This window comes from Oncorhynchus kisutch, linkage group LG19 (assembly GCF_002021735.2).
Source record: "Oncorhynchus kisutch isolate 150728-3 linkage group LG19, Okis_V2, whole genome shotgun sequence".
NCBI lineage: Eukaryota > Metazoa > Chordata > Actinopteri > Salmoniformes > Salmonidae > Oncorhynchus > Oncorhynchus kisutch.
The window spans coordinates 21,367,418-21,389,405 of record NC_034192.2 but is presented as its reverse complement, the minus strand read 5'-3'; the positions used below and the strand labels follow the sequence as shown (position 1 = coordinate 21,389,405).

The following is a 21,988-nucleotide window of genomic DNA, read 5'->3' as shown; positions in this document are numbered from 1 at the left end:
GGAAAACATTTAAACGTGTCAACCCTCGCAAGGCTGCAGGCCCAGACGGCATCCCCAGCCGCGCCCTCAGAGCATGCGCAGACCAGCTGGCTGGTGTGTTTACGGACATATTCAATCAATCCCTATCCCAGTCTGTTGTTCCCACATGCTTCAAGAGGGCCACCATTGTTCCTGTTCCCAAGAAAGCTAAGGTAACTGAGCTAAACGACTACCGCCCCGTAGCACTCACTTCCGTCATCATGAAGTGCTTTGAGAGACTAGTCAAGGACCATATCACCTCCACCCTACCTGACACCCTAGACCCACTCCAATTTGCTTACCGCCCAAATAGGTCCACAGACGATGCAATCTCAACCACACTGCACACTGCCCTAACCCATCTGGACAAGAGGAATACCTATGTGAGAATGCTGTTCATCGACTACAGCTCGGCATTTAACACCATAGTGCCCTCCAAGCTCGTCATCAAGCTCGAGACCCTGGGTCTCGACCCCGCCCTGTGCAACTGGGTAGTGGACTTTCTGACGGGCCGCCCCCCAGGTGGTGAGGGTAGGCAACAACATCTCCACCCCGCTGATCCTCAACACTGGGGCCCCACAAGGGTGCTTTCTGAGCTCTCTCCTGTACTCCCTGTTCACCCACGACTGCGTGGCCACGCACGCCTCCAACTCAATCATCAAGTTTGCGGACGACACAACAGTGGTAGGCTTGATTACCAACAACGACGAGACGGCCTACAGGGAGGAGGTGAGGGCCCTCGGAGTGTGGTGTCAGGAAAATAACCTCACACTCAACGTCAACAAAACTAAGGAGATGATTGTGGACTTCAGGAAACAGCAGAGGGCATAATCAAAATAGTCCAAATTGGTGAAATGAAAAAAAAGATTTGTTAAAGAAAATGTTGTGTTGCGTACATATGTATTCACCCCCTTTGTAAAGAAGCACCTAAATAAGATCTGGTGCAACCAATTTTTTTATTTTACCTTTATTTTACTAGGCAAGTCAGTTAAGAACAAATTCTTATTTTCAATGACAGCCTAGGAACAGTGGGTTAACTGCCTGTTCAGGGGCAGAAAGACAGATTTGTACATTGTCAGCTCGGGGATTCGAACTTGCAACCTTGCTAGTCCAATGCTCTAACCACTAGGCTACCGTGCTACCCTGCCAATAGGCTACCCTGCCACCCAAGGGTAGCTTACCTTCAGTAGTCACACAATTAGTTAAATCAAGTCCACCTGTGTGCAATCTAAGTGTCACATGATCTGTCACATGATCTTAGTATATATACGCCTGTTCTTAAAGGCCCCAGAGTCTTCAACACCACTAAGCAAGGGGTACCATGAGGACCAAGGAGCTCTCCAAACAGGTCAGGGACAAAGTTGTTGAGAAGTACAGATCAGGGTTGGGTTATTAAAAAATATCCAAAACTTTGAACATCCCACGGAGCAACATTAAATCCATTATTAAAAAATTGAAAGAATATGGTACCACAACAAACCTGCCAAGAGAGGGCCACCCACCAAAACTCTCAGACCAGGCATGGAGGTCATTAATCAGTGAGGCAACAAAGAGACCAAAGATAACCCTGAAGGAGCTGCAAAGCTCCACAGTGGAGATTGGAGTATAGGACCACTTTAAGCCGTACACTCCACAGAGTTGGGCTTTATGGAAGATATGCCCAGAAAAAAGCGATTGCTTAAGAAACAAATAAGCAAACACGTGTGGTGTTTGACAAAAGGCATGTCGGAGAATGGAAGAAGGTATTCTGGTAAGAAGAGACAAAAATTTTGCTTTTTGGCCATCAAGGAAAAAGCTATGTCTGGCGCAAACCCAACACCTCTCATCACCCCTAGAATACCTTCCCCACATTGAAGACTGGTGGTGGCAGCATCATGCTGTGGGGATGTTTTTTATTGACAGGGACTGGGAAACTGGTCAGAATTGAAGGAATGATGGATGGCGCTAAATACAGGGAAATGCTTGAGGGAAACCTGTTTCAGTCTTCCAGAGATTTGAGACTGGGATGGAAGTTCACCTTCCAGCAGGACAATGACCCTAAGCATACTGCTTAAGCAACACTCAAGTGGTTTAAGGGGAAACGTTTAAATGAAGAATGGGCAAAAATCCCAGCGGCTAGATGTGCCAAGCTTATAGAGACATACCCCAAGAAACTTGCAGCTGTAATTGCTGCAAAAGGTGGCTCTACAAAGTATTGACTTTTGGGGGGGGGGGGGGGGGGGGGGTGTTAAAGTTTTCAATTTTTTTGTCTCATTTCTTGTTTGTTTCACAAGAAAATAAATGTTACATCTTCAAAGTGGTAGGCATGTTGTGTAAATCAAATGATACAACCCCCCCCCCAAAAAAATGTTTTATTCCAGGTTGTAAGGCAACAAAATAGGAAAAATGCCAAAGGGGTGAATACTTTCGCACGCCACTGTAGAATAATTGATGCTGTTTTGAATGCAAATGGTGGTCACACCAAATATTGATTTGATGTAGATTTTTCTTCTGTTTACTCACTTTGCATTTTGTTTTTGCATACCTGCCCAAAACTTTTGCACAGTACTGTATATGCTCCATTTACCTTAGTAGGAATGGAGATTGATAATACCAGAGGAGAATGGTCACGAAGCAATCTGGGGAGATACTCAGTATCTAACACTGATGGTGCTTTAGCAACCTGAAGGAAGGAAGAAATTCTGAATAAACTGAAGTTGAAGTTAGGAGCATAAATATTCAATAGGGTCCAAGACTCCGAATACATATGCCTTTGCACCAAAACAAACCTGCCTTAGGGATCAGACATGATGTTGCTGACACAGAAGGGAATGTGTTTACTTATCAAAATTGCAGTTCCTCTTGCTTTGAAGTTAAAAGAGGATGCGAATACTTGTATTACCCATTCCCTCATTAACTTGTGTTCGCTGGCTGTAAGATCTGTTTCTTGCAAAAACACAATGTCAGCCTTTAATTTCTTAAGGTATGTATAGACTATTTTCCTCTAAACTGTGCTGTTAAGACCTTTTACTTTGAATGTGACATATATTAGTGAATTATGCATGGGCTGGGTTTCTAATATACAACCGACTGGGAATTCCTCATATGTAAATAGTCAGGTAATGTTTCAACTTTAGTTTGAACACTGAAGTGACCTGTGTCACTTTAAGAAGGAAATGACATTTAACATAGAAAAAAACAGAAACCCCACCCATGCCGATTGTCAGACATAAACCACAATCCCAACAATCAAACATGAAAACACTTGTAGAGATACGCTGTTGCTCACTTTCCATCTTGCTCTTACTAGCTAAACCTTGGTGTAAACTAAAACCTACGAGCTCTCTAAGTTGAAAACAAACTTTGTGAATACACATTTATGGCTGAATATTTACTGTCCACAATAAGGGCTGCTTGAGTCTCTATTCAGGAGAGGAGAAATGTAAATGGGGGAAAAAAAGCAATAGGTCTAAGCCTACTAATTTGCCTAGCCCAGTGGATATTGACAAAACCAAGATACATTATCCTGTAAATCCCACCATTGAGAGAAAAAAACTGTTGAAAATGTTCAAATCAACTGTAGCAACCAAATTGCGGGGTAAACAGATCCAAATTCCATCAGACATCAGGCTCCGTCCCAGGACAGCATAAACAAGAAAAACAACTATAAACTGCATCTTATCCCATGGATATTGTCAGGATTTGGCCAGGATTGTTCAGGTTTTGGTCACTAGATGCCCCCATTGCGCTTTTTTGACCCTTTTGTTTTCCCTTGTTCTAGTTATTAGTTGCACCTGTGCCTCATTTCCCTTGAATGTATTTAAACCCTTAGTGTTCCTCAGTTCTTTGCTCTATGTTTGTATGTTAGCACCCAGCCATGCTGTGAACTTTTGTTTCTCTAGTTGGGGAGGAACTCAATTTAACCTTGCGCAATACCCTAGATGCAGTTGCACCCCTAAAAACTAAAAACATTTGTCATAAGAAACTAGCTCCCTGGTATACAGAAAATACCCGAGCTCTGAAGCAGGCTTCCAGAAAATTGGAATGGAAATGGCGAGACACCAAACGGGAAGTCTAACGACTAGCTTGGAAAGACAGTACCGTGCAGTATCGAAGAGCCCCCAACTTAATTGAGGAAAAATAATTTTTGATACTGTTGCAAAGCTAACTAAAAAGCAGCATTCCCCAAGAGAGGATGGCTTTCACTTCAGCAGTAATAAATTAATGAACTTCTTTGAGGAAAAGATCATGATCATTAGAAAGCAAATTACAGACTCAACATATTAAATCTGCGTATTTCTCCAAAGCTCAGTTGTCCTAAGTCTGCACAACTCTGCCAGGACCTAGAATCAAGAGAGACACTCAAGTGTTTTAGTACTATATCACTTGACACAATGATGAAAATAATCATGGCTTCTAAACCTTCAAGCTGCGTACTGGACCCTATTCCAACTAAACTAATGAAAGAGATGATTCCTGTGCTTGGCCCTCCTATGTTGAACATAATAAACGGCTTTCTATCCACCGGATGTGTACCAAACTCACTAGAAGTGGCAGTAATAAAGCCTCTCTTGAAAAAGCCAAACCTTGACCCAGAAAATATAAAAAATTATCAGCCTATATCGAATCTTCCATTCCTTAAAAAAAATATATATATATTTTTTCAACTCACTGCCTTCCTGAAGACAAACAATGTATTCGAAATGCTTCAGTCTGGTTTTAGACCCCATCATAGCACTGAGACTGCAGGTGTGAAGGTGGTAAATTACCTTTTAATGGCGCAAGACCGAGGCTCTGCATCTGTCTTCGTGCTCCTAGAACTTAGTGCTGCTTTTGATACCTTCGATCACCACATTCTTTTGGAGAGATTGGAAACTCAAATTGGTCTACACGGACAAATTCTGGCCTGGTTTAGATCTTATCTGTCGGAAAGATATCAGTTTGTCTCTGTGGTTTGTCCTCTGACAAATCAACTGTACATTTCGGTGTTCCTCAAGGTTCCGTTTAGGACCACTATTGTTTTCACTATATATTTTACCTCTTGGGGATGTTATTCGAAAACATAATGTTAACTTTCACTGTTATGCGGATGACACACAGCTGTACATTTCAATGAAACATGGTGAAGCCCTAAAATTGCCCTCGCTAGAAGCCTGTGTTTCAGACATAAGGAAGTGGATGGCTGCAAATGTTCTACTTTTAAACTCGGACAAAACATAGATGCTTATTCTAGGTCCCAAGAAACAAAGAGATCTTCTGTTGAATCTGACAAATCTTGATGGTTGTACAGTCGTCTCAAATAAAACTCTGAAAGACCTTGGCATTACTCTGGACCCTGATCTCTCTTTTGACGAACATTTCAAGACTTTCAAGGATGATGCAGAAAAATGAATCGATGCTTTTGTTACTTCTAGGTTCGACTACTGCAAAGCTCTACTTTCTGGCTACTCGGATAAAGCACAAAATAAACTTCAGTTAGTGCTAAATACGGCTGCTAGAATCCTGACTAGAACCCCAAAATCTGATCATATTACTCCAGTGCCCGCCTCCCTTCCTTACCTCCTTTCCTGTTAAGGCAAGGGCTGATTTCAAGGTTTTACTGCTAACCTACAAAGTATTACATGGGCTTGCTCCTACCTATATTTCCGATTTGGTCCTGCCGTACATACCTACACGTACGCTACGGTCACAAGACACAGGCCTCCTAATTGTCCCTAGAATTTCTAAGCAAACAGCTGGAGGCAGGGCTTTCTCCTATAGAGCTCCATTTTTATGGAATGGTCTGCCTACCCGTGAGAGACAGACTCGGTCTCAACCTTTAAGTCTATACTGAAGATTCATTCCTTCAGTAGGTCCTATGATTGAGTGTAGTCTGGCCCAGGAGTGTGAAGGTGAACGGAAAGGCTCTAGAGCAACGAACCGCCCTTGCTGTCTTTGCCTAGCCGGTTCCCCTCTCTCCACTGGGATTCTCTGCCTCTAACCCTATTACAGGGGCTGAGTCACTGGCTTACTGGTGGTCTTCCATGCCGTCCCTAGGAGGGGTGCATCACTTGAGTGGGTTGAGTCACTGATGTGATCTTCCTGTCTGGGTTGGCACCCCCCCCCCCCTTGGGTTGTGCCGTGGCGGAGATCTTTGTGGGCTATACTCAGCCTTGTCTCAGGATGGTAAGTTGGTGGTTGAAGATATCCCTCTAGTGGTGTGGGTGCTGTGCTTTGGGGTTATATCCTGCCTGTTTGGCCCAGTTAGTTATAAAAAAACTACAACTGTTCAAAGAACTGGGTGGGCTTGGCCTCCCTAACCTTAAATCATATTACTGGGCAGCGCAACTTAATCACATAGCATCATGGATTCAACAACCGAAGGATTTGTCATGGCTGTCATGAGTCAATATTGTGATATGCCTTTATAGCAGGTCCTATTTCTATTGACAGGATTATACAAAACCCAATTATTACTCTTACATTGAAGACATGGAAGGAGGTTCAACGCCAATATAAACTGAGTAATGACATTTCTAGACACTCGCCTATATTTCACAACCCAGCCTTTCTCCCTGCTACTATGTCCCAAAGATTTAGGGAATGGGAAAAGAGAGGGCTTTGTAGAGTCTCTCAACTATTCAAAGGCTCAATTTTTAAATAATTTAAAGAAATCCAGGAGGAATTCATTATATCCCCCAAAAACGTTATAGGTATCTTCAAGTAAGGCAATTCATTGTTAAAAAAAGGATTGTTACAAAAAATGACTGAGCCGATTACGCCTATTGACGAGATGATTGAATCACTTTCTCAAGGGGAAAACATTGGAACCGTTTCAAATGTTTATCACAATATCCTTAACATGCAAATATTATCTTTAGATAATCTTAGGAACTCATGGCAGGTTGAATTACAGGTGCAGATATCAGAGGAGAGCTGGGGGAACATATGGAAAACATGATATAAAGCCACTACATGTAACTGAACAAAGGAGTTTCAATTCAAAGTACTACATCGTTTTTTTATGAACTGGGGCGTGGCTGCAGCTTTTAGGCTTCCTGTAATCCACAATGAGCTCCTTGGTTTTATTTGCATTGAAGGCCAGGTTGTTGACAGTGCACCATGCAGCCAGGTGCTTGACCTCCTCCCTGTAGGCTGACTCGTCATTGTCACTGATCAGGCCTACCACCGTGGTGTCGTTTGTGATCTTGACGATGGTGTTGGAACCGTGTACAGGAACGCAGTCGTAGGTGAAGAGGGAGTATAGGAGGGGGTTCAGCATGCAGCCCTGTGACACACCGGTGTTCAGGGTTGAGGAGGTGAGGTTGTTTAACTTGACAGACAGGGGTCAGTTGGTTAGGATGTCCAAAGTGTAGTTACAGAGAGAGAGGCTGATCCCTAGGTCATGGAGTTTGGTGACCAGCCTAGAGAGAATGACCGTATTGAATGCTGAGTATATGAACAGCCTTCTCATAAAGGTGTTGATTTTGTCCAGGTGGGTCAGGGCAGAGTGTAAAGCTATGGAGATGGCGTCCTCTGTAGACCTGTTCAGTCGGTAGGCAAACTGGTGGGGATCCAGTGTTGCAGGGAAGCAGGACATGAGGTAGGCCAAAACCAGTCTTTCACAATTTCGCACTTCATGATCTTGGGGGTGAGTGCAATAGGTCGGAAGTCATTCAGACTTGATGCGGTCGACTGCTTCGGCACTGGCACAATGGTTGCGCTCTTGAAGCAAGTGGGGACAACCGGCTGGGCCAGTGACAGGTTGAAAATGTCAGTGAAGACCTCGGCCAGCTGCCCAGCACATGCTCGAGCACATGACCGGAGCACACGATCAATGCAGACAACACATCTGCGATGGATAGTCTGAGGGAGAGGTCGTCTAGGGGGAGCTCAGCTTTGATGGCTGGATTTTTGTTGTCACTGTCAAAGCGAGCATAGAACCTGAGTTTGCAGCTTCCAACGACTCAAAATCCAAACTTTGAAAAAAGCATTTTAATTTTTAAATAATAATGAGCAAGCTATCAGGGGGGTGGTCCCCATTCCTCCGCTAATTAGTGAACCCTCACCTATAGAAAGATTGATCGCTGACCTCAGCAGTGATATAAACCCAACTATGCCATTAGCAAAAAATGCCCCCCAAAATAAACCATGCTTTGTCAAGGTTCTCTCCAGTTTAGCCCTGATATATGGCCGCCAGCAGAGATTATTGTCAGTATCTTAATGCACAGCAGAAGCACAAGCAAGAAACGGTTGATATGAAGAGACAGTGGGGAGAACCAGGAAACTAATGACAAAAGCCGAAGAAAAAAAAATACTGCTAGGAACTGTGTTTGAAAATGGAACAATATATATTTTTTAATGCAAAAACGTATGATAATGAACGAGAACAAACTCTTGAACAAAATAGTCCACGCCAAACTAGATACATCTGAAGAGTTATCTATAAACAGGGGTGCGCAACTTGATAACATGTATGCAGTTTTGTTGAACAACACTCAAATAAATAATGTTCTAGTCCAAATGCTGCAGACCAGAGACGATCAGTTAATGAACACAATGACTAAGTTGGATGACAAAACAGCGGAACTCATCGAAGTCTCTGACCAAATAATTGATGCGAGAACCCAGGTGAGGAAGATGAGAAAAATTATCTCTACACAAGCGGAGGAAATCTCATCACTGAATCTCTTGCTCCGTACTCAAGACCTTTACCTGCAAACGATGACAGATAAGTATGAGGCCGAACGGAGCAAGTGCGACTCTCACGTATCTAAAATAAGTACACTAGGAACCCAAGTGGACTCAGAATACCACCCTTAGGAGGAATTTCAGAACAGTTACACGCTACAGTGTGACTACCCAACCAAGCTCGCAACCGGAGCTCGGTACACAAAGGAGTGAAGAGACAGAAGGTTTCAGAATTTGCCTCTCTCTCAGGTGTCCCTCAGTCTTCTCCTCTTGGTCATTCGGCACAGAGTAATATGGCGGCTCCTCACAAACAAAGCCAAAGCTTGGCTTCTCCTCTTGGCCGTTCGGCCCAAATGTCCCCACAAGATGACGTCATGGAACACCTTGACAAAATTGTAAAAAAACTTCCACTTGAGGGAAGCCAAACGACACTGCAACGCTCTTAGCAGACATAGAGGATGCCTTGGATGGCTATCCGAATGCTACAGGTACTGACAGTCTTTACCTCTTGAAGCGAATGTCGAATGGACATGTGACAAGGTTAATCCGTCTACAACGGCAACAGGTGCAAAAAGACTACTCGGAATTTGCCATGGCTTTGAAAATAGAATTCTGTGCTTCTGTGACACGCAAACACGACAGCTCACTGTCAAACAATCTCGGCAGGAACACCCACAAGCATACTATCATAGGCTTTGTTCAGCTTACTTTGGCTACTCACTGAAACAGGAATGGAATGTATCCCAACTTCATTAACTACTGTGGCCCTTCAGCCCACTTTGGTTTGCCAATCTCAGAACTCAAAGAGCTTGCGAGCACAACAAAGGCATGTACCACAAAAACATGATACCAATAACCACAGTGGTCAAAATAACTATAAAGTACATCGCCAGCGAAACGACTACCGCTACAATCAACCTGATTACTACGTTCCTGCCCCCAACCCACACAAAATATCAGAGCACAAGGGTAACAAAGGGTTCAATGATGATCAAATCGTAGACCGATGTTCTCTAAAAGCTCTGCTAAGAGAACTACAGAAGCGCCAAAAATTTCACAAATAGGAAAAAGATCACCATGACTAGGCGTGGCTTTGCCGGACAACAGGTCCGCCAAAATTAACACCATTTGCGTAAACAATCAACTTAATCCCGCTCTCAAACGATACCCTGCTTGATCAAGGAACAGGCCCCCTGGCTTTAACTACAGACTCAGATACAAATATTGCGATGCACAAGGTCAACCACATCGCAATAGCCAATTCCACTCAAACTCTAAGTCAAATTACACATCACACCATTGCGAACAACCACTCCACTTTGTGGGGAATATGACCACAAAACTCAGACGCCATACCTCAACACATTCCTGGAGGACTGCTTAACCTGTGATGAGCTAATTGATTTGGGTTCAACAATATCGCTCATCTCTCAAATGTTGTTCAATGATCTCAAAAGGGCTTTGAAGCCAGCTAAATGTTGGTTAAAAAAGGAGCTAAAAAGGAGCGACATGACACTAAACTTCAAGGTTTCACTCAGACTACCTCGCCTCTCACAATGCTACTCATGCTGAAACTACACTTCCAGAACGTATCGCTCGTTCACCCTGTGTATGTTAGCAGCCTCAAAACTGAACATCTGATACTTTGAGCAGACTTGATGGATCGTTTCGTCCCACTGATGGATTGGAAAAAAAAACAATTGTGGTCACAGGTAACCGTGCCTTCGCCACCGACCACACTGTCTTCTCCTAACGCTGGCTGCAACACAGTCATCCGCAAGGAGTATCTGTTGAAAGGACCCCTGGAGAAAAATACGTTTCGACACATCTTGGTGTAGAATCTGACTCAAGCAGATATTCACATTCAATCAGCAAACCTGAATGACTATTATTTTCATGATTTCGAGCCAGCAGTTTCTGTGTGTGAGCATCTTCCCTCCTCCTTGGAGTCATGGGATACTGTCGCCAAGATTAACTTCTCTTGTCCTTCAGACACTTCCGCAAGCACCGCTGCCGCTTCAGGAATAAAAGCATCAACGTGCAGAGTGGACTCAACGTGCAGCAGGTGACATGGAGGTGAGTGAGAGAAGGAGCAAATATTGATGGTTAAGACCGAATAATGACATCACGACAGTCTAATCCTGAAGTTAATTTAATCTGTGATATTCCTCTAAGTATGGCTTCTGATGTGCATTTCAGATAATACAATCAAGCAGGGAGAGTGACTTTGAGACAATATGAGAGAGAGAGAGAGAGAGAGAGAGAGAGAGAGAGAGAGAGAGAGAGAGAGAGAGAGAGAGAGAGAGAGAGAGAGAGAGAGAGAGAGAGAGAGAGAGAGAGAGAGAGAGAGAGAGAGAGAGAGAGAGAGAGAGAGAGAGAGAGAGAGAGAGAGAGAGAGAGAGAGAGAGAGAGAGAGAGAGAGAGAGAGAGAGAGAGAGAGAGAGAGAGAGAGAGAGAGAGAGAGAGAGAGAGAGAGAGAGAGAGAGAGAGAGAGAGAGAGAGAGAGAGAGAGAGAGAGAGAGAGAGAGAGAGAGAGGACAGTCATGCGAAGATGATCGGCCAAATGTGAATGTCATACCTACTCAACCCCGATCAAATAGGACACTCTATTTTCAGGAGAAATGTTTTAAAGATTATAATTGGCTCCATTACAGCCCCTCCTTAAAGGGGGTCCTCTGTTTCTATCGTGCTAAATACTTTGTAACACAAAAGTCCAAGTTCACCTTTTGTCAAGACTGGCTTTCAAAATTGGAAGGAGGCACTGGAGAAATTTTTGTGCTATGATGACTCGGATTCAGGAGCCAAAGCCTGTTAATTACAACTTTCACATGAGCTTGAAAGACAGCAGCAACAAGCGAAGATAAATCTTGTGAAAATTGTTGTGGGTGTGAAGTGCTTGGTGCGGCAAGGTCAGGATTTTCGAGGCATTGATAAGGAGAGTGGGAATTTCAGCCAGCTTCTAAAGCACAAGGCAGAGGACGATGCAGAGCTGACCACCTGGCTGAAATGTCACTTTGATTTCACCAGTCCCCAAATGCGAAAAAATTATTGAAGCTGGTGGGCATTACAATCGTCAAATAAATTGTCAGAAATAACATCAATGCCAGTGGTCCAGTTCACACTTGGCATTGATGGCACCCAGGATATATCAGGAGTTGATGAGGAGTAAAAATGTTTGAATGCACCCAGGATATATCGGGAGTTGATCAGGAGTCAATATGTTTGAATACACCCAGGATATATCAGAAGTTGATCAGGAGTCAATATGTTTAAATGCATCTAGGATATATCAGGAGTTGATCAGGAGTCAATATGTTTGATGGCACCAATGATATATCAGGAGTTGATCAGGAGTCAATATGTTTGAATGCACCCAGTATATATCAGGAGTTGATCAGGAGTCAATATGTTTGCGCTTTGTAGATGCAGATCTACAACCAAACGATGACGGTGCTACAAACATGGCTGGACGATTGCAGGGGGTGCAAGCCATTTTAAGGAAAGAACAACCACTGGCTACATATTATCACAGTGGTCCACATGGTTTCACCTCGTGCAAACCTTTGTCCAACCAGGTGGACTGTTCGCACCCCTGCCATCCGTTCAGGTCTCAGCCAATAGGAGTCAGTGCTGACAGTCCTTGAAGAAATGGCATCATGCAGCTCATCTGACACTTCAACTAAGGCTAATGATCTTCATGGAACATTTCTAAAAGGGGACACTGTGCTTGGCCTTGTAATGACTGAAGACCTTATTGGGGATTTGGAGTGCCTGAACACCTCCCTGCAGCTTAGGAAACAGACTGTTTCAGGCATGTTGGAGGCTATGGACCATGTCAAAACAAGCATGCAGGGCAAGCGGATGGAGGAGCACATTGATGTCTTGTTTGTAAAAGCAACTGCTATAGCAATAAAGTTGGACCTACAACTTATTCAGATGCCTCATATCCGCAAATCTACAAAGTGTTACACTGGTCAGGCTGCTGTCCATATCCATCCAGATGCCCAGTCTTTGTACAGAGCCCAATTCTACAACACCTCGGACTCAGTTGAATACTCAATTCAAAGAGAGGTTTGGTCAAGCTGGATTCCAAAAGCTGCAGCAACTTGAAAATTCAAGACTACTGCAGGTGCAGCTGGCCATATTTGGGGCTAATTACACATATAAAACGAGCTCAGATGTTGATAGCATTATTGGGGAAATGGTGCCAGAGGTAAGATGGTCTCTTTAGGCAGGTGGAAGCTTTAGTAAGGCTTAGGGGTCGTGAGAGGAGTTTTAGTGCTCTGAGGAGGCTTAAGACATGGCTTAGATCATCAATGAGTCAAACAAGGCCGAATAATGTGGCCATGTGTCATGTGCACCAGGAGAAACTGGACAGACTGGACCATGAAGGAATATGCCAGTCTTTTATGTCAACGATAAACACAAAAAGGCCTTAGGATCCTTTGCTTGCTATTTTCTAAACTTTAAAACTGGAACCCCCAACAGAAGCTAGCCAGCTATTAGCTAGTTATTAGCTAGTTGTCAGTTAGCCCCTGCTAGCAGTCATCAGCTAACCTTAGCCCGATCAACTCCTGCCAGTCTGCACAGAGCGATTCAACCCAGAGCACACCGGACTTTCTCCACCAAATTTCCACATCTCCGGATTCCTACCTCAAGCTCTGAACCTTTTCACCTGGATCATTGCAGCTAGCTAGCTGCTATGCGAGTGGCTACTCCTGGCTAACGTCTCTGTCCCGAAGAAAGCACCAGTTAGCCTGGAGCTAGCCTCGTGCTAGGCCCATCTCCCAGCTAGCTGAAGAGGTCCATCAGCCACTCCTTGGGCTACAATACCTATTTTGCCAATTGGCCTGGACCCCTTTTACTGCCAACACGAAGCCCTGCCGATTCATCACGACTGGTCTGCCGATGTAATCCGCCCGAGGGAATTTCCACAGGCTCTTACGTCGCAATGTCCCCCTAAGGCTCTTCTGCTAGCCCCGGCCAGTTAGCTGTCTGAATCGCCGTGTCTCCAGCTCACCTAGCTACTCACTGGACCCTATGATTAGTCGGCTATGCATGCCTCTCCCTAATGTCAATATGCCTTGTCCATTGCTGTTCTGGTTAGTGATTATTGTCTTATTTCAGTGTAGAGCCTCCAGCCCTGATCAATATGACTTAGCTAGCCCTTTTGTTCCACCTCCCACACATGTGGTGATCTCACCTGGTTTAAATAGTGTCTCTAGAGACAAAGCCTCTCTAATCGTCTACTCCTCCTCTGTTCCTCTGGGGATGTAGAGGTTTATCCAGGCCCTGCAGCATCTAGCTCCACTCCAATTGCCCAGGCGCTCTCATTTTTTGACTTCTGTAACCTCCTCCCTAAGTTTGTTTTATTCACTGGTTTAGCACACTCTGCCAACCCGGATGTCCTAGCCGTGTCTGAATCCTGGCTTAGGAAGGCCACCAAAAATTCTGAAATGTACATCCCTAACTAGAACATATAAAAATGTTCGACAAGATAGAACTGCCAAAGGCGGCGGAGTTGCAATCTACTGCAGAGATAGCCTGCAGAGTTCTGTCATACTATCCAGGTCTGTGCCCAAACAATTCTAGCTTCTACTTTTTTTTAATCCACCTTTCCAGAAACAAGTCTATCACTGTTGCCGCTTCTTATAGACCACCTTCAGCCCCCAGCTTGCCCTGGACACCATATGTGAATTGATTGCTCCCTATCTATCTTCAGAGCTCGTACTGTTAGGTGACCTAAACTGGGACAATTTTAACACTCCGGCTGTCCTAACATCTAAGCTAGATGGCCTCAATCTCACACAAATGATCAATGAACCTACCAGGTACAACCCCAAAGCCATAAACACGGACACCCTCATAGATATCATTCTGACCAACCTGCCCTCTAAATACACCTCTGTTGTCTTCAACCAGGATCTCAGTGATCACTTCCTCATTGTCTGCGTCCATAATGGGTCTGCGGTCAAACGACCACCCCTCATCACTGTCAAACGCTCCCTAAAAACATTCAGCTGGTAGGCCATTCTAATCGACCTGGCCCGGGTATCCTGGAAGAATATTGACCTCATTCCGTCAGTAGAGGATGCCTGGTTATTCTTTAAAAGTGCTTTCCTCACCATCTTAAATAAACATGCCCCATTCAAAAAATGTAGAACCAGGAACAGATATAGAGCCCTTGGTTCACTCCAGACCTGACTGCCCTTGACCAGCACAAAAACATCCTGTGACGTACTGCATTAGCATCGAATAGCCCCCGAGATATGCAACTTTTCAGGGAAGTTAGGAACCAATATACACAGGCAGTTAGGAAAGCAAAGGCTAGCTTTTTCAAACTGAAATTTGCATCCTGTAGCACAAACTCCAAAAAGTTCCAGGACACTGTAAAATCCATGTAGAATAAGAACCCCTCCCCCCAGCTGCCCACTGTACTGAGGCTAGGAAACACTGTCACCACCGATAAATCCTCAATAATTGAGAAATTCAATAAGCATTTTTCTATGGCTGGCCATACTTTTCACCTGGCTATCCCTACCCCAGTCAAAAGCCCTGCACTCCCCACAGCAACCTGCCCAAGCCTCTCCCATTTCTTCTTCTTCACCCAAATCCAGATAGCTGATGTTCTGAAAGAGCTGCAAAATCTGGACCCTTACAAATAAGCTGGGCTAGACAATCTGGACACTCTTTTTCTAAAATTATCTGACGCAATTGTTGCAACCCCTATTACTAGCCTGTTCAACGTCTCTTTCGTATCGTCTGAGATCCCCAAAGATTGGAAAGCTGCCGCGGTCATCCCCTTCTTCAAAGGGGGAGACACTCTAGACAAACTGTTACAGAACTATATCTATCCTACCCTGCCTTTCTAAGGTCTTCAAAAGCCAAGTTAATTAACAGATCAACGAACATTTTGAATCCCACCATACCTTCTCCGCTCTGGCAGTCTCTATGGGGGTGCCACAGAGTTAAATTCACGGGCCGATTCTTTTCTCTGTATACATCAATGATGTTGCTCTTGCTGCTGTTGATTCTCTGATTCTCTGATCCACGCAGATGACACCATTCTGCCATGCTGCCAAGAATACCCTTGTAAAACTGACTATCCTACCGATCCTTGACTTTGGCAATGTCATTTACAAAATAGCCTCCAACACTCTACTCAGCAAATTGGATGCAGTGTACCACAGTGCCATCCGTTTTGTCACCAAAGCCCCATATACTATCCACCACAGCGACCTGTATGTTCTCGTTGGCTGGCCCTCCCTTCATATTCGTTGCCAAACCTACTGGCTCCAGGTCATCTTTAAGTATTTGCTAGGTAAAGCCCACCTTATCTCAGCTCACTGGTCACCATAGCAGCACCCACCCGTAGCACGCACTCCAGCAGGTATATTTCACTGGTCAGCCCCAAAGCCAATTCCTCCTTTGGCCTTCTTCCCTTCCATTTCTCTCCTGCCAATGACTGGAACGAATTGCAAGAATCACTGAAGCTGGAGACACATATCTCCCTCACTAACTTTAAGCACCAGCTGTCAGAGCAGCTCACAGATCATTGCAGCTGTACATAGCCCATCCAACTACGTTATTCCCATATTGTTATTTATTTTTTTGCTCCTTTGCACCTCAGTAACTTTACTTGCACATTCCGCTTCTGCATATCTATCACTCCAGTGTTTAATTGCTAGGGGGGCGCCAAATTGGGAGCCACCTAGAAAAATTACAGTTTCTGGCTCATTTTTCCAAAAACCAGCCTGGAACTGCAATCTGGGAGGACTTGGCTATGGGTGGATTATTGACTGAAGTGCGCCAGCTAAACTGAGTGTTTATGGATATAAAGAAGAACATTATCGAACAAAAGGACCATTAACAGGGTAACAGGGACCTTTGGAGTGCAACCAGAAGAAGATCATCAAAGGTAAGGCATTTTTTATATCGCTATTTCTGACTTTCGTGTCGCACCTGCCTGGTTGAAATATATGTTTTTCATGCGTTTGTATGCGGGGCGCTGTCCTCAGATAATCACATGGTTTGCTTTCGCCGTAAAGCCTTTTTGAAATCTGACACAGCGGCTGGCTTAACAAGAAGTGAAGCTTTATTTTGATGTATTACACTATTGATTTTATGGAAGTTAAATATTTATAATACCGTCCCACCTGCCCATGAGAAGTTAATATTATTATGAACAAAACAAAAACAGGAATATGCAAACAAGAGTACATAAAATGAACAGACAGAGGTATTACATATCGAAATGTATTTTCAATTTGTCAAAACGTTTTCTGGAACGTATTGCATTTTTGTTTTTACACTTACTGATCATTTCAAAATAATATTTCAATTCTATCTTAAAGAATGTGAAGAGGGGTTTGTTCTATGCCCACATCATTTTATGAATAAATCTGCCATGAAAAATAAACAAATTAACAATGAAAGTTACATCAGGGTCCATATAAATACATATTTGTTATCAATTGTGTTATCAATTGTGCATAAATACACATTTGTTTGAATCTGTGTATAATAACGAACTTTACAGGGGTGCTTGATTGCTGTTGTTAGTACAGAACGCTCGGATCAACCCTTAAAGAGTTGTGTGGGGCTAAAGCTTCAGAGGGTGTGAACGATGCTGAATGGGTGTAGTTAAAGAAGGGCTCTCCAGTAGTAGTACCAAATCATTCAAAGGCCATTTTCTCAAAAGTGAGTTTACAAGTTTATCAACTTGCAAAGAAAAATGACTTTCCCATTGTTTCTCAAATGCAGTGTATGTTATACCATTTTGTAGCTCTGAGTCTCTACTTTATCCAAAGTAAATAATACCATTTCAAATTTTGCTACATAAGACTGATTTGAGCCGGTCGGTCACAATTTATAAACCAAGCATTTCTGTTAAGTGAGTTCGCCAGATCAGAGGCAGTAGAGATGACCAGGGATGTATGTGAATTGGACAATTTTCCTGTCCTGCTAAGCATTTGAAATGTAACAAGAACTTTTGGGTGTCAGAGTAAATGTATGGAGTTAAAGGTACATTATTTTCTTTAGGAATGTAGTGTAGTAAAAATGTTCTAAAATATAAATAGTAAAGTATAAATACCCCTAAAAACTACTTAACTAGTGCTTTAAATAATTTTTTACTTAAGTACTTTACACCACTGAGAGATGACGCTATGATCGAAAGTCCGACATCGGTGGATGCGGTGGATTGAGTCGTTACAAAATAACACATTTTTGTTGCTTAAACAGACAGATTTTGACGGGGATGTTTTTATTAAGCTAAATAGATTTCCGCGGGGGCATGGACATCAACTCTAGGGGGTTAATGATCTTTACTGGTCTTGATTGTTCTTGACTAGTCTTGACTGGTCTTTATACTCAATCTTTACTGCTTTTGAAATGTTTTTATTGGTCTTGAGTAGTATTTACTGGCCTCTAATGATCTCTACTGGTATTTACTCTCCCCAAGTCATACCTGGCTGAGGTCAGCAGAAAAGGGGGAAGGGTCCCAGGCCACCAGAACACCTGTGCTGTACAGAGAGCTTGACAGGAAGCGGTGGTCGTCTGATGCCATCACCTGCGGGACAGGTAACAACACAACGTTGTATCACCTATTACAGGTAAGAACACAGCTTTATACAACATATATAGGTAACAGCACAGGTTTATGCTTTATATAAATTTACATTTGAGTCATTTAGCAGAAACTCTAATCCAGGGCGACTTACCTTGCATTCGGAAAGTATTCAGACCCCTGACTTTTTCCACATTTTGTTAAGTTACAGCCTTTTTCTAAAATTGATTCAATAAAAAAATGTCCTCAATCTACTCAATACCCCATAATGACAAAGTGAAAACTTTTTCTTAAAAAAAAAAAAAAAAGTGTCATTTTTATTTTGTATTTAAAAAAAACCTGACTTACATAGAGTCGAAGTAGGAAGTTTACATACACTTAGGTTGGAGTCATTAAAACTAATTTTTCAACCACTCCACAAATTTCTTGTCAAACTATAGTTTTGGCAAGTCGGCTAGGACATCTACTTTGTGTATGACACAAGTAATTTTCCCAACAATTTTGTACAGACAGACCTTTTCACTTATTGAATGTATCACAATTCCAGTGGGTCAGAAGTTTACATACACAAAGTTGACTGTGCCTTTAAGCAGCTTGGAAAATTCCCGAAAATTATGTCACGGCTTTAGGAGCTTCTGATAGGCTAATGTACCTAATTCTACTCAATTGGAGGTATATCTGTGGATGTATTTCAAGGCCTACCTTCAAACTCAGTGCCTCTTTGCTTGACATCATGGGAAAATCAAAAGAAAAAAACTGTAGACCTCCACAAGTCTGGTTCATTATTGGGTGCAATTTCCAAACGCCTGAAGGTACCACATTCATCTGTACAAACAATAGTACGAAAGTATAAACACCATAGGACCATGCAGCCGTCATACCGCTCAGGAAAGATACATGTTCTGTCTCCTAAAGATAAATGTACTTTCGCGCAAAAAGTGAAAATCTATCCCAGAATAGCAAAGGACCTTGTGAAGACACTGGAGGAAACAGAAACAAAAAGTATCTATATCCACAGTAAAACGAGTCCTATATCGACATAACCTAAAAGGCAGCTCAGCAAGGAAGAAGCCCCTGCTCAGAAACTGCCATAAAAAAGCCAGACTACAGTTTGCCACTGCACATGGGGACAAAGATCGTACTTTTTGGAGAAATGTCCTCTGGTCTGATGAAACAAAAATAGAACTGTTTGGCCATAATTACCATCGTTATGTTTGGAGGACAAAGGGGGGGGGGGGAGCTTGCAAGCTGAAGAACACCATCCCAACCGTGAAGCACGGGGGTGGCAGCATCATGTTATGGGGGTGCTTTGCTGCAGGAGGGACTGGTGCTCTTCACAAAATACAAGCTTGTGGAAGGCTACCCAAAACGTTTGACCCAAGTTAAACTATTTAAAGGCAATGCTACCAAATACTAATTGAGTGTATGTAAACTTCTGATCCACTGGGAATGTGAATAAATAAATAAAAGCTGAAATAAATCATTCCCTCTACTATTATTCTGACAATTCACATTCTTAAAATAAAGTGGTGATCCTAACTGACCTAAGACAGGGAATTTTTACTAGGATTAAATATCTGGAATTGTGTAGAACTGAGTTTAAATGTATTTGGCTAAGGTGTATGTAAACTCAACAATAAGTATTCAGACTCTTTGTTATGAGACTCAAAATTAAGCTCAGGTGCATCCTGTTGCCATTTACCTGTGGTAAATTCAATGTATTGGACATGATTTGGAAAGGCACACACACCTGTCTATATAAGGTCCCACAGTTGACAGTGCAAGTCAGAGCAAAAACCAAGCCATAAGGTAGAAGGAATTGTCCATAGTGCTCCGAGACAGGATTGTATCGAGGCACAGATCTGGGGAAGGGTACCAAAACATTTCTGCAGTAGTGAAGGTCCCCAAGAACACAGTGGCCTCCATCATTCTTTAATGGAAGAAGTTTTGAACCAACAAGACTCTTCCTAGTGCTGGCCACCCGGCCAAACTGAGCAATCAGGGGAGAAGGGCCTTGGTCAGGGAGGTGACCAAGAACCCGTTGGTAACTCTGACAGAGCTCCAGAGTTCCTCTATGGAGATGAGAGAAAGTTCCAGAAGGACAACCATCTCTGCAGCACTCCACCAATCAGGTCTCTATGGTAGAGTGTCCAAATGGAAGCCACTGTGGTGGAAGAATCAGAATTAGTTGGGTAACATAGATAATTAAGATGTCTTATCTGCATAATATGCTTATGTGATATACTTGTTATTAGAATGGATCCTTTCGAACTCTGGTGTTGGCAGTTGCACTTCTTCAGTCACCTGGGGCCCAGACAGGGGAGAGGTCAGGTTTGTCTTTCACATGTCCCTGGTGATATGCAGAATATCAGAAAGGGAAGAGGACAGGGGGGAACATTGTCTTCATATGTGAATGTGTCTTTACCTATACCCATGTCTTTACCCATGTGAAGGGATGGTGTGATTCATGGGGAACCTATTACTTGTCTCCACAATGTCTGTCCAGTCACTCCCTCCTTTGGCATTGGGGGATGTGTGTGGTAGTGTCTGGAACCATTGTATGTCTTCTCTGATGTTGCACTTATCCTGGGATAGTGTTTGACCTAGAGGCTCACTCCCCTCAGTGAGCTTGTCGAGGAGTGTGGTTAAGAAGGGGTTTTACTTCAGATGGGAGTATCTGGAGTTGACAATTGATTTATGCCATTGGATGAGTTGGTATTTTTGTGCTGGTTGACGAATCAACCTCAGTACCAGGAATGAGATCGGAACCTCGTCTTAGGGGCCAAACTGAACAATAATTTATAGCGAATGCTATCTGGCTACGGGATGCTCCTTTCTCATTCAAAAAGTCTCACCTTGTGACACATTCTAAACATCTGTGGTTTGTTATGTAGACTAGGGGGTGGATCTTTGCTATAAAAGATATCAGTAGCCTTTGTGTGGTGGCTCTCAATGGATCATCTGAGGTTGATTTGTCAACCAGCCACCGCTATTGCAAAGCTCTCACTAATAAAGATTCAGTTTAGGTATAACGCTGACTTGTGTGATAAGTTTCTCTCCTCATTTGATAATCCAGAAATTAACCACCACACCACTCGTCAGTAAAAGACACATGACAGCCCACTTGGAGTTTGCCAAAAGGCACCTAAAGACTCTCCGACAATGAGAAACAAGATTCTCTGGTCTGATAAAACCGAGATTGAACTCTTTGGCCTGAATGCCAAGCCTCAACTCTGGAGGAAACCTGTTACCATCCCTACAGTGAAACATGGTGGTGGCGTTTTTTCAGCAGCAGGGACTGAGTGACTAGTCAGGTTGACGGAAAGATGAACGGAGCAAAGTACAGAGAGATCCTTGATGAAAACTTGCTCCAGAGCACTCAGGACCTCTGATTGGGGCGAAGGTTCACCTTCCAACAGGACAACCCTAAGCACACAGCCAAGACAACACAGGAATGCCTTTGGGACAAGTCTCTGAATGTCCTTGACTGGCCCAGCCAGAGCCAGAGCCCGAACATCTCTGGAGAGCCCGAAAATAGCTGTGCAGCAACGCTCCCCATCCAACCTGACAGAGCTTGAGAGGTTCTGCAGAGAAGAATGGGAGAAACTCCCCAAATACAGGTGTGCCAAGCTTGTAGGGTCCTACCCAAGAAGACTCAAGGCTGTAATTGCTGCCAAAGGTGTTTCAACAAAGTACTGAGTAAAGGGTCTTAATACTTATGTAAATGTTGTATCACTTTTTAAAATAAATTTG

The 21,988-nt window shown here is 43.3% G+C and overlaps 1 protein-coding gene across 3 annotated transcripts in view; it reads right to left on the bottom strand.

Annotated features, from left to right (window-relative positions):
- st6gal1 (ST6 beta-galactosamide alpha-2,6-sialyltranferase 1) overlaps positions 1-21,988 on the bottom strand; it is a 144,013-nt gene that overhangs the window by 25,455 nt on the left and 96,570 nt on the right. For all 3 annotated transcript variants that reach the window (XM_020509203.2, XM_020509202.2, XM_020509201.2), the window contains exon 7: positions 18,137-18,238. In XM_020509203.2, the coding sequence (XP_020364792.1) occupies positions 18,137-18,238 (102 nt within the window). The remainder of the gene's footprint in view (positions 1-18,136; positions 18,239-21,988) is intronic.